Source organism: Gavia stellata, chromosome 5, assembly GCF_030936135.1.
Source record: "Gavia stellata isolate bGavSte3 chromosome 5, bGavSte3.hap2, whole genome shotgun sequence".
Lineage (NCBI taxonomy): Eukaryota > Metazoa > Chordata > Aves > Gaviiformes > Gaviidae > Gavia > Gavia stellata.
The window spans coordinates 35,890,376-35,909,223 of record NC_082598.1 but is presented as its reverse complement, the minus strand read 5'-3'; the positions used below and the strand labels follow the sequence as shown (position 1 = coordinate 35,909,223).

At 42.5% G+C, this 18,848-nt stretch overlaps 1 protein-coding gene across 1 annotated transcript in view; it reads left to right on the top strand.

The window, feature by feature from the left end:
• FAM149A (family with sequence similarity 149 member A) overlaps positions 1–18,848 on the top strand; it is a 37,981-nt gene that overhangs the window by 3,013 nt on the left and 16,120 nt on the right. Inside the window, 2 exon segments of the mRNA XM_059817938.1 lie at positions 899–1,209; positions 1,211–1,434. Coding sequence (XP_059673921.1) covers positions 899–1,209; positions 1,211–1,434 — 535 coding nt within the window.

The window sequence follows — 18,848 nt, the reverse complement described above, 5'->3', positions numbered from 1 at the left end:
CTTTTTGGCATCGTGAGGAATAAACGCAGATCGTGCTGCTGTTAGGTTTATGTGGGCCTATTCCATAAGGTTTGGTCAGAATATACTTTTTTCAGTTTGTAAGAAAAAAGGCCAAGAATATCCCAATTTCAAATCTCAGTCCTGTACTTAGTGTTGTGTGTGCCCCACCCTGCCAGCTCATTGCACTCCTTGACGTGCCAGGAAGGCAAGGCAGGGATAAAATTCCCCACTTCATATCCTTGGTCGTCATCTACCAGCAGCTGCCAGCTTTAAGTTGACAGTACAACTAGTTGCTTGATGTATGATCCTGGGCTCCTATGTGTAAAGGAACTGTACTATATTTCAGCTTGTGCTGCTCTTTTGGATGCTGCCAAGGGCCATGCCACCTGACATATTCTGAGTTGACACAATGTTTGCCCTGTCCATAATACTATCCAGTACAGTGTCCCCACACTGCTGCTGGCGTGACCACTCTTCCCCCCATCCAGACAGACAACCCTGCGTTGCAAAGCTCGCGCGGTATTTGCCCCAGCCCCCACTTGTGTGCCTCCAGCTGCGTGGTATTTGTAGCAAAAGAGAGAAAGGACTTTGATCCCGATACCCTCTACTGCTCTTCAAGCTGCCTGGGATTGTTGGTAGCATCTTTGCACGTGGGCTGTTGCTCCTCGCAGCTCCCTCATGCGGTTGCCTGACACGGTGTAAAAAGGGGTACTGGATGGGGTCCGTCTCGCTCCCTGTTCCTCTTCAACCCTTTCTGTGCGCAAACGCGTGCGCCGCACAACGGGAGGGTGCGAAGCGGAGCCCTGCGACCCTGGCAGGTGGGGCTGGTTTCTGCCCCTTAATATTAGGTGGGATTTTAGTTAAAGGGAAAATGCCACGCTTTATTTCCTTAACTCAGAGGCTGCAACAGGTTACTGCCCTACGCGCGCCTCCATCCCTGTGCCTCTCAGGCGCGTAGGCGTTTCGCACCCCCCCGAGGGCGGTGCGCGCCTCGGCGGGTTTGTTTGGCCTAGCAACGCCCGCGGGGCCGCGCGGGAGGCGGCGGGCAGCCCCGGGCGGGAGAGGAGAGCCGCCGGGCGGGAGAGCCGCCGGCCGCCCCTGCCCGGGCTTGCGGGCGGGGGCGCCCACCCCGCCGCCGGGAAGGTGGCGGCGCTGGACCCGGGCGCTCTCCTCGCCAAGCTACGCCGCGCCCGGCCGCCGCGCCCCGCTGCCCCCCAGCCCGCGCCCCCCGTCCGGCGGAGGCTGCGCGCCGGGCAGGGCGGTGCCGCCGGGGGGAGCGGGCGGCCGCCCCCCGCGGCCGGCAGCCGCCGTGACGGACAAGGAGCCCGTGGGGCGGGCGGGCGCCAAGGGCCTGCTCATCACCCTGCCCGACATCGGGGAGGAGGCGGAGGAGAGCGACGGCGAGGAGGCAGCCCGCAGCCCCCCGCGTCCCGCGTGAGTGTGCGCCGGGGGCGGGGGGAGAGAGGCCGGGGGCGGGGGGGGAGAGAGGGTGCGCGCCCCTTTCTCCTGTGGGGTTCCTCCCCAGCCAGCCTTTTCCGCCTGTGCCTGTCCTGGGAGGTGCTGACCATCGCTCTACCCTGCAGTTCCTTCCCCCGGGGGCGTGCTAGAGGTAGGAGAGAGCACCTTCGAGAGCAGAAGCGATGGTTTGCGCCAGGGCTGCTCTCGGCGCCTGTAAGAAGCAAAGAGCTGGGCTGTGCTCGGGGTCCCGCTTGAACGGCGGGCGGCTGTGTGCCGGGGGAAGGGGTCAGAGCCCGGCCGGCGTGGGCGGAAGGAGACTGCCCCGTCCCCGTCCCCGGCTCGTGGGAGAGCGCGGGGAGCAGCCGAAGGTGGCGCAGGGGGTGCTGGGCTTGAGTGGGCACCGTAAAGGTACCGCGCGCAGGTGTACGAGGTGGGTCAAAGTCCGTCCTGAAGTTGCAGCTGTTCATCAAGGCAGACACCTCAGTCACGGCCGTGTGAGAATCTGAGGAGTCGGTAACGGGTATGACACTGTTTGGATGCTTCCGTGTTTAATCTTCAAGCTACACCTTGAAGATGTTTAGGTTTTACTGAACATAAAGGGAGCCTGTTAAGTACGTGTGCTGTAGGATTCAGCTGGTGGTATTTTGCTAAAGCAAAGGTATAGTAAAGCAGAAAGTGGTTTCTTAGCATATGTAAAGCAGGAGAGCTTACTAAAGTCAGTAATAATTGTATTACTGTGTGGGTGGAGTATTTTGTACTCTTACCAAAAAGGCTACTGTATATATCACATGAACATCTATGAGTGTTGCCTCTGTAGTAGTAAACTATGCTAGTCCTTGATATTATTGATAATCTGACAAACATTATTTTGTCAGGTGTCAATAGGAATGAATATACTTTGGAAAGTTAGGGTTATAACTCTTTAGGACTGAAATCTCTTTGGTACTCTGTTAAAATTTCAGATGGATTTTAGAACCTCTACTTCCAGTTTTGTTTCTATGTAGTATAATATTTAAATGGTAGTCCTCTGGCTTTCTGAATCAGCCTCCAGCTCTTCCCTGGCAGAGAAATTGTGCTTATTCCGTAGTGTCCACACTCATTAGAGTAGGTATGTCAGAAGGCAGGCGCTTATTTAGTCCTTTTGGAATCAGTTTATGGGCCTGACTTCTTTAAATGTGGCTGCTCTGTTTTTGAATGTGCTAGCAGTGTTTGGTTCTGTACGCTTCAGTAGCAACAATGTGTTGAAAGTCACTGCCTGCTCTGTTTTGAAAAACCAAAAGGAGTGTTTTTCTTTTATGCCTGTTTAAACTGATTTACTGATTTCAAGAGGTCCTCTAGTTCTTGTGTTGCAAGGTAGAGTAATCATTCATTCATCTTCTAATTTATCTACCTCTTCTATGATCTACCTTAAGCACATCATCTCTTAGCCTTTTCCAAGAGTCCCAGCCTTTTTAGCTTTCCTTCTGAAGGTGGCTCTCTATTCCCTTAATCATGTTTGTAGCCCTTCTCTTACTCCAATATGTATTTCTTGAAATGCAGGGATAAGAGCTACACGCAGTATTCTGTTTGTGGACACAGTAAGGTTTTACGCAGCACCAAAGTGATGCTTTCCGTTTCTGTCTCAGTATCCTTCCTGATGTGGACCAGTGTTTTGCTGGTGGCTTTGGTTGTCACTGTATATTGAGTCCATGATGACTCTAGGATTGCGTTCTGAATTCTAACTGCCAGTCCCAATGTCAGCATCATATAAAGGTGCTTTAGATTGTTTTTTCCTGGATAACCATTGATAATACATATTTGTAAATACACACTTATATCTAGATATTTATAAATTTATTTTAGCAAATAGTAAATGAATTGCAATATTATAATTGCCAGATAACTAAGCTATGTAACACTGTGAAAATAATACAAGTAGGAAAACAAACCCTCCCTGATGTACTTCTTTTATTTCCCCCTACTCCCATCTAATGCGTTTGGTTTTGTTTCGGAATAAATTGTAAGCTCTTTCAGGCTTAAACTTTTTCTGCATTTGTGTAGAATAGTAGCCTTTCTGCAACAGGGAGGTTCATCTGGTTTGAAGTGTATTGGCAGAGTTCTGTTTAGAAGGTATTTGATGCTTTATATAAACAATACCAGGACCAAATCAGTGTTGCTTGCCTGTAATTTCCCGCTAGTTGTTTCTTTTTTTAGTACCAAAAATAAAGCCAAGTATAATGCTGTATGGGGGGCTGTATGAAGGGCTGATGACTTTTATTGTTAAAAAAAATAAAAGGATGAAATTCACTCTTAAGACAAACTAATTGGTCATATTGGGATGAAGAGTAGACCCTATTACGTTAAAACTGGTTGTGTGCAGCGAACTGCTTATCTTGTCTTGCTATTGAAACACTTCTAACTAATATCCTCTAATTATCCCCTAACTGTTACACTTTGTATGCATGGTGGCATTTCAAATATTTTATTCATAGCAGTCAAGCTTATTCTGATAAGGTATTGTCTGTCTTCAAAAAAACAAAACCAAACCAGGAAGATGAAGAAGAAGGAATAAGATACATCACTTTGACAAGGAAAGTCTATACCTCCACATTAGCATTTTTTAATTAGATCGTTCCACTTAAGCTTTTACAAGAAGCATCTTAATTAAATATTGAAAACTTTAGTATTCCTTGCCTAGAGTTCAGATTTGAACTTGTGAGTTACAGAATACGATATTATATTATTGATAGTTACACATAGGAAGCTTTTGCTTACCCAAAGTAAGTTTCTCTGTGACAAGTTTTATTGCTGTTCAAAATGTTTTAGAAGACATAGCCAATGGCCAGTGTGCTTTCATTAACAGCAATTGCATAGAATCATAGGATAGTTTGGGTTGGAATGGACCTTTAAAGGTCATCTAGTCCAACCCCTCTGCAGTGAGCAGGGACATCTTCAACTAGATCAGGATGAATGTTTCCAGGGATGGGGCATCTACTGCCTCTCAGGGCAACCTGTTCCAGTGTTTCACCACCCTCATTGTAAAAAATATTTCTTCCTTGTATCTAGTCTGAATCTATCCTCTTTCAGTTTAAAACCGTTACCCCTTGTCCTATCGCAACAGGCCCTGCTAAAAAATTCATCCCCATCTTTCTTATGAGCCCCCTTTAAGTACTGAAAGGCTGCAATCAGGTCTCCCCAGACCCTTCTCTTCTCCGGGCTGAACAACCCCAACTCTCTCAGCCTGTTCTCATAGGAGAGGTTCTCCATCCCTCTGATCATCTTTGTGGCCCTCCTCTGGACTCCCTTCAACAGGTCCACGTCCTTCTTATGTTGGGGGTCCCAGAGCTGAACGCAGTTACTCCAGGTGGGGTCTCATGAGAGTGGAGCAGAGGGGCAGAATCACCTCTCTCGACCTGCTGGTCACACTTCTTTTGATGCAGCCCAGGGTACCGTTGGCCTTCTGGGCTGTGAAGGCACATTGCTGGCTCATGTCCATTTAACTAAAAGTAATTGGTTAAAAAATTAAAAGATCCATTTTATGTCTTAGTATTTTTTTTTCTCAGGTGCTGACATGTTGATAGCAATCGAAATACACTTAAAGTGCGAAATAGTGAAAATCTGGCACTGATTTCTTCCTGTCTTTCCCAGATACTCTGAATTTTCTGTTCTCTGCAACTGCCAACAACTGGTCCTAATACTGTATAGGGCTAAACTATAGCAGTACTTTGTAAGATTTTACATTTGCTGTTTGTTTACATAGTGATTTCATATCCTTCTAATCAAATTGAAGGAGCGGTAATATCTTTTTCTTCCAATGGAAAAAAAAAATCCACTTTGGTTACTGTTTGAAAACTATATTCTGCTATATAAGGTCATGAAATTCCTTGGGTGGATAATAAGACACCTTATGCTACACTTACCACAATATGCTGGTGACACCAAGATATATAGATTCCTTTTTTAAGAAACAGTATTACCGCTATCCTAACATGTTGCAGTAACTAGAGGAGACAACAGCCCTTAGCTGATCTAAAGGTAAATTGGGCAAGGCTTAAGTTATGTTGTTTAGAAGTGGATAATATTTTACAGAAATTAATTGCACTGCTCCCCATTTTCAGGGTAGTTCCAACACATGGTAAACATGTTTGTGAACTTGGTATGACAAGGGTAGCTTTATCTGCAATGTAAAAATGTCGTTGTCTACTGCCAGCTTTTATTTCCCAGTAGCTCAAACCTCGGCCTTCAGTATGATTAACTTTGAAAATGTGGGTATAAGTAACTTGATGAGCTGCAGAAGAGGATGGAAACTTGGACTCCCTGTCTTCTGTTTTAACCACTAAAAGCAATAGATCTCTTTCACGCTGTAATGCATACTACCCTAGATAGAGCATTGCGGTGTTACTTAGCTGCTTATTTCCATTGTTGTAATGATCTAAAAGAGTAAATGTAGTAATGTGGTGGTTTGGCATGGTCTATTTTTTTCATTGCACATAAGTGTAAAAGAGCTTAGAGGTAAATTTTAATTTTACATGGTACTATGGAAGTCAATATTCCTCTAGATGGATGGAACTAAAAATAATTCCTAACATTTTATAATATTATATGTAACATAAGGCTTTTGGTAAGGTCTTACGAAGTTTCCACCTAGCAGCTAATAAGCTAGAGAATAAATGTCGAAAAAACCCAAACAACTAAAAACAAAGAATCCCAATTTTCCCCAAAGTGCTTTTGTTGCTTTCAGATGCTAAGAACTTATTCTTGTGTACCTTTAGTATTAGTCTGTGTTGTTTATAGGAAACTAAGGTGGTATGTTTACAACCAGGCATTTTATTTCTGACCCAGTGCTTGGTGAGAGGGATCACTAGCGATAGCCATGGAAAGGAGAAGAGGAAGCGCCCTGGGCCCGTGTTGTTACACTTTAACTGTGATTGTGAATACCTGTGAAATCTTGTGAGTTGGGGGCTGGAAATGCATTCTACTTTATAATGTCTATAATGTTGGTTTTTATTGCTCGTCAGTGTGCAATTGTTTGTGGGGTTACACTCCTTAGTTTCGCTTTGGCCCATAGTGGCACCAGATCAATATTCGCCGCTCCCCTTCCCCCCCAATATTTCTGATAAGGTAGAACATTCTTGGATCCTGCAGTAGTTTTTTTTGGAAGTTCATGGTCTTTTCAGTGGTGAAATAGCTCCTGTCAGCTTGATCAAGTTCTAAAGGAATTAGAGATTTCTTGTCTTCACAAAATACTGAACTTAAGACTGAATGAACCAGTCTTTTCTAGCTGTTGCCAGAATCTTGTTGGAAAATTTTTGGAAGTGGTGTGGATGTGTACATGTACGCTATATGGATAATAGGGATGGGGATTTCTGTGCTGTTTTGACTCCTTCACTTGAAAACACATCTGCATAATGTACACAAGTTGGCACACAGATTATTTTTACCAGATAATTTCTGAAGGAGAAGTCTAAAGTAACCAATAGAGGAAACAATTGCTAAAAATATTTTTTTCTTACCCCTGTATTTTTTACAAAAGCACATTCTAAATAGTTCTTAAAAGTTCTGGAACTATGCGAGGATTAATGTGTGAAGTTTTTTAGCATTATTGCTAAAAATGTATATATACATACACATTTATACTCCATTCAGAGCATTTGGAATGCTTTTATTCTATAAGCTGTAAGGGATAAATTCTAAGTAGTATGCTTTGAACAGTGCAATGAGGTATCTTGCAATGAGACAGTTCAACAATCTCTGAGAATATCGTTGCAGTGTTTTCATCCAGACAGAAATCTACATAGTGAGGCAAAATGAAACACAGCATTCTGTTGTATGGTCAGCAAATAACTGCCTATTGGTAAATGGAACAGAAGCACATATAAAACTGTTTCACAATTTTAGTAGATTAAAAATAGGGGATTACATATGTCAAGGTCGAACAAGTCCTACCTCAATAACCTGTACTTGTCACTCACTAAAATTTGCCCAACTACCTAAGCAGTGCAGAAGTAAAACATTAAATAATACATAGCTGCTGAGATGGCGTACAAGCAAGCCATGTGCACAGTTTTAGAGAATACTTGTTTAGAGTTCAACATATATTTAGACAGTATGTCTGGTTTGTAACCAAGGAAGATACATTCCAGTAAAAATATTTAATGTGACCAATTGCCCAAAGCCATACTGATTGAATATTTCAGTATTTTTGATGACATGACTGTGTTCCAACTCTTTACAAAGAGCATACTGGGAACTTTAATTTTCTTCACCAAAACGTAAATTCCTGTGGATTGTTTATTACAGGTTATTATGCTACACAGGGTAATACAGAAGAACTGAAACATGACACAAAGAACCCAAACCTTTTGTCTTACTTTCTATTTTACAACCTATTTCTAGTGGCTTTCGTGTTCTCTCCATTGTTTTCATCTCCCTTTCATGTTATTCCCCCTCTTCCCCCTGCTCATTGCCTTTCACAACACTTTCTGAATGAGTGATAGTTTTTACATCCTTACTCTTCTCGCTCCTGACTAGGTGTGCTGAACTCCTAATAGTCTTCAAAATACAACCTCTTTTGGCCGTGTAGATTCTTCTGAATAGATTGGTTACTGTCTTTCTGTCTGCTGTCTAAAAGCATCTTCTTATCTCAACAGAGAGACCGGATGTTTTAATACATTGTTCAACACTTTAATTTTGTTTCTTTATTATCTTTCTATAACCTGAAATTTAAGCGTACATCATTTTTTTCCCTGCTATGTTAAAAAGAGATGCCTTTGTCTGTTGACCTGTGCATGGACACACAGTTTGAACACTGCTGTGCATGTTTGTTCAGCTGATAGTTGCTAACATGAGGTGAAAGCTGGTTAGCTGCTGGCTGATGTACTGGCATTGTGTCCCACAGGCCGCAGCCAGCGAGAATACAGGATTAGCACAGTGACCTGATGGCTGCTTTTAATAATCAGAAAGTGGCAGCGTGCATGAGGGATTTCTCGTGGATGTGCAGCAGGAGATTGTCTACCGAACACTGTCCATCATCACTGTGCAATCCCTCTGCTCTGGCTGATACACCTCTATTTCAGCATATCTACATAGTGAGCACTTGTGCTTTAAAATATGTGAAAAATGCTCTTCAATGCCTCCTGATATGAAAGAAAAACATTGAAATAAGGTCATGCTGCTCTGGGAACTTATTGCAAGATTGATTAGTACTCGAGATAAGCACTGGAAGAGATGTGTACGCAGTACTGGCAGCATTTCAATTGTATCCTTATTTTTGTTACTAATGGCTACAGAATTGGAGGGAGAGGCTTCTGCAGTGTACTATTTTGGCAGAGTATTGGAGCACTTGAAGTTTGATACTGAGTGTTATTGGCAACCTAGCAGATGAAATAGTGTATTGAACATTATCTGGTAGTTTAAGTGAACAAAAGTGAAAGTACAGCTTTTATCGCATGAAAAGCAGACTAGATGCAGCGGCTATATGTATATTTTTTTTTTTTAACATTATAAACTCAATGTCTTGACCTCACTGCAAAATTTTGTAAGGTATTTAAAACAGAGACTTAAACAACTTCATTGCTTGAAATGAAAGTTGTTCTATTCTCTTTGATGTTATGCTGATGAAAGAAGTCTGTTTTGAAAAGATATTAACTGAATTTCTAAATGTACATCAGTTACAAGAATATAAAGGGAAAGTCTTGTGGACCACTTCCAAGTGTTTTGTTAGGGTGCTACTCCCTCCCTGTCTGTTCACAGACACTTGATCCTGCAGCAGTAAATGCCTCCTATCAGATCCAAAGAAATAAAACACCTTCTCTAAGATGCTAATTAGCACTCTTTATTATTGCAATTAAGATGATAGAATTTTTCTTAATGTTAATTCATAATTTACATTAAAAAGTCAGATTTACTTCTATAAATAGAAAGTACTTAATATGCATATCTTGTTCTCAGAAATTGTTTATATTTCCTAGAACTAAGTATTACAGTTGTTTCCATTTTCACAGTGAACCAAGATTAGAAATAGATTAAAATATATATATTACTCAGCAAGCTCATGCCATCTTAAAGGCTTTATAATTTTTAAATATATTCAAAATCTGTAGAATGAATTTGCTGTATACATATAGTTTAAAGAACTAAGCCTAGCTTTAAAATTAGAACAGTTTATTGTTACTCTGTCTTGTAAAGATAGGAGCAGAACGCAACACAGATCATCGTTGCAAAAGCCTTAAATCTATTTCAGGATTCAATATGAAAAAGCCTGGTATTAGGCATTGCACTTGAGTCTGTGTAGTACAAATATCCACCTAAGATGCTGTGTTGTATGTACAGAGTATTATTCTTAGAATCATGGAACATCTTAAGTTGGAAGGGACCCTTAAAGATCATCAAGTCCAACTCCCCACTCCTTGCAGGACCACCTAAAACAAAACCATATGACTAAAAGTGTTGTCCAGATGTTCCTTGAACTCTGATACGCTTGGTGTCGTGAGCACTTCCCTGGGGAACTTGTTCCACCGACCTGTGACTGACCACCCTCTCAGTGAAGAACCTTTTCCTAATGTCTGATCTGAACTTCCCCTGATGCAGCTTCATACCATTTCCACGTGTGCTATCGCTGGTCACCAGAGAGGGGAGATCAGCACCTCCCCCTCCGCTGCCTGCCTTGAGGAAGTTGTAGACTGTGGTGAGGTCACCCCTCAGCCTTCTCTTCTCCAAGTGAGTGAACAAACCAAGTGACTTCAGCTGCTCCTCATAAGTCTTGCTCTCAAGGCCTTTCACCATCTTGGTCACCCTCCTCTGGACACACTCTGATAGTTTGATGTCCTTCTTACATTGAGGTGCCCAAAACTGCACACAGTACTTGAGATGGGGCTTCACCAGTGCAGTGTAGAGTCTTACTTGTGTATTAAAAATGATGGCCTGTTTTTCCCTTATTCCACCTCTTTAGAAGTAGTCCTGAAGATGCAGGAGGATACTGTATGTGGACTGCTATATGTGTTGCCAGTGTTTTAAAAGAAAGTTATTTTTGATTTTTCTTCCCTCCAGATGCAATATCAAGTGGAGACATTAACCCTAAGGAGAAGCAGGTCTTGGGTAAAAGGGGTGATTTTGAGTGCAGGTAGCGAACGCTGTGTGCAGAAGGCTGCCACAGAGGACTAACAAGCTGCAGACGGTGATGCGGGGAAGCACCAAGTAACCTCTGTGCTCTGGGATTCGGGTTCTGCAACAACCTGTTGCTACCTGGAGGCAAAGAGGAGTGGTGGTTCTGAACTGCAGTGGGCTCTTCTCCTGGCCAAGATTTTTTTGTTGTTTTTTTTTTTTCCTGTAGCCATTGTGCAATTGCTACCCAAAAGTGAGATATAAGATCAAATCATAGCCTTCTTGGAGGCCATTTGCCTACCTGGTCTAGACCTGCAATAGTCATTGTGGTGTTATCATGAGATAATGAGGATGTATATTGATCAGCTGAATTGCACTGATGAGCAATGATATTCCTTTGGCAAAGTCTTTCAAGATTATATCCTCTCTGGAGCTGAGAGCAGTGTATTCTAAAGCAATCTTCTTTTAGACCCAAGTGTGGCTTTTATGATTATTTAGGAAAAGATTTTTAGCTATGTCTGAAGAACTTTACATTGTGGCAAATTATGTTAATTTGGTCATATCAAAAAGATCATCACCTGAAAACTCACTAAAAGTTTAACTGTATGAACGCTCCCAGGGTATTCTAATCATCAAAGCATCAGTAACCCATATATAGCTTCAAAGATAGTAAGTGCCATTTCTGAAAAAGGAAGGGCCCAATCAGGTGGTATGATAAAAGGCTAATAGTAGAAAAACTGATCATTGTTCTTACTTTCAAGCTTCAGATGAAGTCAATACTTCCTTGAACAATGAGCAAGATGACTGAAAGCACTGAAATGCTTTTGACAATGCTCATTAATTGATGAGAGAGCAAAACGAAAATCATCTCTGGGTCTGGAGGGATACTCATCAACAAAGACATGTGCCATCATTTTTTGGGGTGTATCTGCTAGCTGTCACGTCTACTACAAAGTCTCTGGCATGTTCAGTAATGATAAAGATGTGTTGCTGGAAGCTTAGAAGGTAAATGTTTGCTATACCTCCTTTCATGACAGATTCCCCCCCCCCCCGCCCCCTTCAGCCATGTCATTTCTAAGCAAACAGGCGAAATGGATATTATAGCTGTCTTAAAATCATCTGCCAAAGTCTAGAGGAAAGATCTGTGAAATTCCTCATGATTCTGCTTAATTTACTGTGCACCTACTGGGCTTACCCCAGTTAAACTATTCCAGAGATGACCTTTCAAGATATGCCACAATTGTCTTCACTTTGAGAAAGCTGAAGAATTAGGGATTGTAAGCAGGAACAGGCATTGTTGTCATCTACCTTGATTTCCTTTGTATTGCCGCAATAAGTAATTAAAGGCTGAGCCAAACTGAGTGCTTTCAACCGTTGTTAAAGTCACTGGATCTGACTCATAAAAGGTCCAGACTGCTGAAGGAAGAATTCGGTGCTGTTGTATTAACCACATGTTACAGCAGAGTCTTCAGATACCCCTCCTCTAGGATCTGCCAACGATGTTCGGTACTGTCCGTCATACTTGGCAGTTTGTGGTCATTGAAGTTGTTACAAGAATTTGAAAGTGCTCTTATCTTAAAGGCCCTCTGAGTCTGTTTGAAAAAAGTAAGTAAATAAACATCTGTCTTGTCAAGCAATACAGGGAGAGTGTACCATGGTTGACTGCAACCAAGTTGGACGGAAGACTACCTCACCTAGCGGGAAGAGGGCATCCGTGTTTCCTATGAGCTTTGTACTTCCTGTGGTATAAATGTTCAGTTACAATACTGCATTGCATGCCTGGAATGTTGTTCGTCATTGATGCAGAAAGCAGCTGGGGGACGTGTGGAAGGGCCCTTTTGCGCAGTGATGATAACTCAGTGTCGTTTGTAATGAAGTTTGTGTGTTCTGCTCTGTGAATAAGATAGTGACCAGGGGTGGTCTATTCACTTCCATGAAACTGCTTCTGAAAGGTGGGCACTTTGTTGGCAGTAACCCTTTACAGAAGAATATTTAAGCAGGGTGGATTTATGGAGTAATAATTCTGTTCATTATATCACTTCAAAGAAGAAGAAGAAATAGGCTCCCATGGTAATTGTCCCATAAGAGTGTAAGAAAGGATGGTGTGATTTCAAAATCAATGTCTTCCCACAGGTGTATACGTTTATGCTACAGAGCTTATATTTTGCTTTTTTTTTCTGTCTCAGTCATATAAAAGTTTTCTGTAAATCTGTCATACAAATAGTAGTTTTCTCTTGGTTCTACAAACTAAGTGTGGGATGGAACAACCAGTAGAAAGTGAGAATATGGATGAAATGAATAATGTCAGGTTATAAGATAAAGCATGTCGTGTTATGAGAGTATGATGTATTTAGTATATTTACACTTGTTATAAATCATGCTTCCAAAATAGAAAAGAATGTGTAAAGAAGATGGGAGATATGAGATAAATGAATTATCTTAGACAACAAGCCAGCAGATTTATTAGACATTATGATATTATATGTTGTTGGCAATGGAGCAATGTGTAAGAAATATTTTTATCAGAGGCTATGGCTACAAAATAGATGTTTACTCATCTGTTAGAGAGGTCTCGTGTGCATGTATGGTACATAGTAAAGTTAGTATTTTTGTCTGTTCATTGACTTTTCTAAACTCCTCTGGTTGAATGCCTTTTGGCATCTTCTTTTGTAACACTCTCCAGTTCCAAATTAGGGTGGTGGAAGTAGTAGTAGTAGTAGTAGTAGTAGTAATCATATACTCCTTTGCAATTAATTATCCATAAAATTATCATTGCCTTGGTGGGAAGGGAGGAGGGAAGGGCTTGGTTTAGAGTAATGCAGTTGCTATTGTGTTTTTTCCTATTACTTTTTTTTTTTTTATAACTTGGTGGTAAGGTGTGAGGGGTGACCAGTGACTCTTTCCTACAGTTGCAATGACAAACAAGCCTTCCAAAAAGCAAAAAGGTTACACAAAAATCTAACTCTTGGTCTCAGACCAAGAGCGAATGTAGGAAAAGGTGGGACATGAGCTTAAGAGTGGATAAATAAAAATAATATATTTAGGGGAATAATAATCAAAACCTACCTTACATAATGCTGACCTCAAAACTAGCAGTTACGACTCAGGAATGAGATCTTGGCAGTGTCTTTGACAGTTCTGTGGATGATTGCCTCTGTGTGCAGTGGTATCCAGAAAAAGCAATAAAATCTTGTTCCTCATCGGGGACAGAGTGGAAGGCACCATCTCACTGCAGCGTACTACATCTGTGTGCGGTTCTGTTTTCACATCTCAAGAAAGCCAGCTGTGATGTGTTGGGGGGGAAATAACTACCTGCCTTTAGAAGAAAGATTATGAAGTCAACTCACCAATTTTGAGAGGAGGAGGTGGCTCAGGATGTGGTTGTTACAGATGTGATGCTTACAGAACTCTGGATGTAGTGTGATGGACAATCAGGATGAGAACCTGTCACTCATGAGATGCTGCAATACTAGAATTAGAGGGCATGCATGGAAAACTAGTAGATTAGTCAGAACAATTTAGGGAAAAGATACACTTTTTTTTGCGGGGGTGTGTGTTTTTTTTACAGAATGCGTAGCAACTTCTGGAATTTGTTGCAACAGGGTGTTGTAGAGGCAAATATTATCAGCAGGTTCAGAAACATTTTCAAGAAAACGATGAACAAGAAGTCTTAAAAGGATGTGAAAGGACTGGGCAGGGATGTACTTTCTTAACGTCTGTTAACCCATGATGGCGGATACTGCTGGAGAAGGATGAAATACACTATAGATGACGGCCAGATTTATGTGCTTCCCCTAAATAGTATGTCCTGTTGCTGCTGTCACACAAAATATTGGCGTAAATGGAGTATCAAATTGATCCAGTAGGACATTTCTTATGCTCTTGCACTACTTAGGTAACTATTACAGCTAGAAGTGACCAAAATAAAAAGCTTTGTATGTGCATTTGAGTCCATAGAGGTGGTGGAAGGAGCTCCCAAGGCTAAAACCTATGTTCCATGGCCAAAATTTGTAAAACATGAGGTAAACCTTTGTAAAACATGAGATGTTTTACATCCTTCTCTTTTTAGAGGGGAGAGATGAGGTGAGTTGCACACAGCACTTGAAGGATGCTACACTGCAGGGCTTTGGGAGCTTCTTCTGGAGCAGAAAGGGGAGGGCTTTCAAAGTCTGCTGTTTATTTCCATTTCAACTTTTCTTCCTGACTTTGGAGGACACCTTTCTATCTAGCATTTCTGATTTTCATCCTCTTTAATTATTTAAATTAAATTAGCTGTGATTAATTAAATTAGCTGTGAAAATGATCTGCTACTGATGACATCATACATCCCTATCCCCTTTCAGAACTCTGACCTCATGTACCATCTTGCAGCTCTTTGTCTTTAAAACCCAATGCAAGGTAATGGCTTGTGCATCTTATGTTACGTCTCTTCCTTCATAGCTTCATCTTCCTTCTTTTCAGTTAATCTCAAAACATTTCTCCTTCCATATTCATAATTTCTCTTGCCTTTGTGTTCTTCTAAGCCTGGAACTTACCTTTTAAATTTCTGTCATGCCTTCATATCAAGCCTTTCATGTGTGATGGGACACGTTTTTCCTGACTTAAAATGGGAAAGGAAACTCGAGGTTCTGCTTTTTTATTTAAGCTTTTTGTCCATACAGGCTCACTTCTACTTCTTTTTCAGTTTACTTTTCCTTGTATCTGATGCCACCTTCTTATTTTCTTTTTAATGTGGACGAAAAGGCTCTCTTACATCTGTATAGCATTCTGAGGTTGGTGGTATAAACAATTCTGGAGCACAGTTTGACCTTTAAATGCAATTGTGAAACTTCCATGTTAGTTGATCTAAGCAACTAACAAATTTTGTGTGTTGCTTCAGGAAAGAGGGGACAAAAATCAAGTGCTTCTTGCATGGCTTGTAATGCATATATAAATGTAAGATGGACCAAACTGAAGACTGTTTTACTGCCCATGGGGCTCTACCTCCCCACGCCCCTTTACGATAAACAAATACAAAACAAAGATCTTAAAATTTGACTGAAGACACAAACTGGTTCATTTCCTCAGGCCTTCTCTCTTCCTGTTTTGTGTTCTTATTTTGCTCTATTTCAGTCAAGATCCTTTTTTCACATTGAATGACGGGTTAAATCACTGACGGTCCCTGGCTGAGACACTACTGTGATACATAAAAGCTTTACTTGCATGGTTTTAGTTATTCCTTGAGCAGAACTGATAATAGGATGTTTCAAGATATGTAACTCCCTTCCTGATAAGATCAAATGGGCCTTGAGGTAGCTCGTTAACATTCCGAGGCCAAAGGATGGATAAGCCAATCCCATGACTATGTATGGACAAAGGAAGCCCGAAGTTCAACTAGCAGACAGTGTGAAGAAGACTATGAATGACCACCGGAGGGTGAAAAGACCCTAACCCTAATTTTACTGCGCATGCTTGGACTATGCAAATGAATTCCAGGAACTCATCCACATAAGACCAGATAAGACCAGCCTTTGTAGAAATCTGATGAATATGTATGATTTTTCTGTATATGAACTGAGGTGCTTTGCTAACCTGTTGGAGCACTCATGGTGGACAAATCCCCAGTGCTGCCCAGCGCTGTATTAAAGAATGCCTGCTTAATAACAAACTAGTTGTTATTGAGTTATTCATCTCGGAAAACCGTCCCGATTGCGGGTTCGGTACCGACTTTGTTGTTTCAACATCATTCAAACTCATGAGCAGCCTTGGATTTTCCTTTGTTTTGACACAATTTTGTTTGAGACTATTATTTTCTCTCCTGTAGGGAAGGGCAGCGACTTAGAGCACACTGAAATAAACAGCATGCCCAACAGTTTGATTGAGGTTAATTCAGCCTGGTATAGGATTATTTTTGTGCATTGGCTCTGTGCTGTGTATGCTGTTTTTAAAGGAAACAAATTACACACAGTAGAACCAGTTTAAACACGCTTCATTCTTATGTTATGTGCCTATTTATTATTAAACTGTTATTGGAAATGGCTGTCCCACAAGCTTGGGGGATTTAGGGAAAAGATTACAGGGTTTCTTTCTTCTTTTTTGCTTTCCATTGTCTGCACTGTGGATGTGCTGCTTTTCACTTTTTCAGCTAGAAAAGGCTATCCCACTGCCATGTTTGTGCTAATGTGTTCCCCTTCTGATACCTTTTGTTGAGCTGAAGTAACAGCCAGTGCTGCCTTCAACGTTTTGTGCTTCTGGAGGTTCTGCCATTGCGGAAATGCATTTTTTCTTTTATGTTTTGAAGTGTAAGTTGTAAGGCATATTGAAGGGGGAGGAAGCTGAGGCACAGACAATTACTGTGTGTGTTCGTCTTCCTCGTGGTAGTGATTCTGTAGGATAATCAGTTCTGTAACATCGATAATCATTACACTTGACACAGGGATTAAAAAAATAAGTGATTGATAACTTTGTGCCTGCATTTTTGCTTGCCATCCTCTGCTGCTTGCGTATGTGAACAAGTGAAATCTGCAAATATGTGTTGCCCCTGGACTGATAGTGTAAATCTCTGCTGCAAAGCTTGCCTGCTTGGACTTTATGTAGGGCTGCATGGTCTTGGCCCTTTGTTAGGCAGTGTGTTGCCTGCCTTCTAATTTGTTCTAGCTGATTAGAAAATAGGAAAAAAATAGCAGAATACTCTTAAAGACTATTTTTGTACATGTGTGGGTAGGTCTTAAGGACAGAAGTGACCAAAAGCTAGATGACAGCAAAATCCCTTTAGAGCCTGCATAACACTACAGCATTCAGTTCCCTTAGCTCAAAACAGGGTTTCAGGATACATAGTTTGAAATAAGATCTAGAAAATCTTCAGAAGGTTTCAGAGAAATAATTTGCTTCGTGTTCTAAATATTCTTGGAAGTGCAGTTGTAGTTCTCAGAAATGTAGTGTTCTGTTTGTAAAAGTTGCATTCCACGAACATATATATGCGTTGATTTAGAGTTAAAATTGCATTTTCTTAACCTGGATGTAACTTGCTATTCTAGAGCTTCAGCTCCTTATTGGATACGGGTAGCTTAACAAAGAACTGTGCGTCTTTGTGTTCGCGTGTTTGAGATTTTGCACAAACCTACTCTTGTAGAGGGATTGCTAAGGACAAGGAGAGCTGTTACAACACACATAAAAGCAAATTCTTTCTTAAAGTTTAATGGATCAGAAGAATGTGGAACTTTTTTTTAAAGCTATTTGGTGAGAATTCTTTAAATGTCAGGGGAAAAATGCATAGTCATTTTCCATACACCTTTCCTTGTGTGTAGTATTTGGTTTGGTTATGAAACTTCAAGTATCATATGAATGCTGAAACGAGAGGTTTCATACGCCTTACTTTTTCAGTCTTAATTTTCAGCATTTTTAATGTTGCCTTTCTTCTTTCCCGATAAGAATACTTATTTTCTTCGATGCTTATGAGCAGATGTACTTCCTGTTCTGAGAGAGGCTTTCAGCAAAACACATAGACACCAGAATTTATGTACTGTGGCTAGAGATGAATGGTGTAGTGTAAATCTGCAGCTGGCAGCCTGTGCTCTGCCCTGTCACCCGTGCGCCGCGGGATCAATGATTTGCGCAGGGATCGTTCGGAGGGGAACTCAATTAATTAGCAAGGAAAATTCTCTATTCAATTGCCCAGCACCGCATAACTTCATCATCTTTGAAGGCGAGGGAAACCCTCTCTGGGCAGAAAGACCCTAAACTGAGCCTTTTTCGGCTGCGTATTCAGAGGCGAGAGGCGGGGGAGATGTGCACCCCTCCCGTTCAGGCTGAGGCGCTCTTTTGCGTCGGGAGCCCGGGGGGGGCTCACCCGTTGCCCCGGGGCGTGGGGGGACTCGCTGCAGGGCCGCCCCGGCGCTGCCCCCCCGCGGGGCGAGGGCGGGGCGGGGAAGGCGAGGCGCTGCGGGGCGGGCACCGCCCGCCTCCACCTGCTCCTCGCCGCCCTGCGGCGGCCGGGGGAGGTGCGAGCGGCCGCCCGGGGTCTCCCGCCGCGGCGCCCCCGTCCCCCCGGGCCCCCCATGCGCAGGGCGCGGGGCGGCGGCCCTCCGGGCGGGCTCCTCGTCGTGGGGTGAGTATGGGCGGCAGAGCCGGGGGGCTGCGCCCCGGTCCTCGCCTGGTTGCGGGGGGCTGCAGTCTGCTGCCGGGGGGTGGCCGGGGCCGGCTTGCTAACTCTCCTGGGGCGGCTGCAGCGCTGGCGGGTGTAGGCGGACTGCGTTATTGCTTTGTACCGCCATCATTTAATGCCTGCAATTGCAGAGACTTCGGTTAGGGCTGGAGAGCAGTCGGGAGCT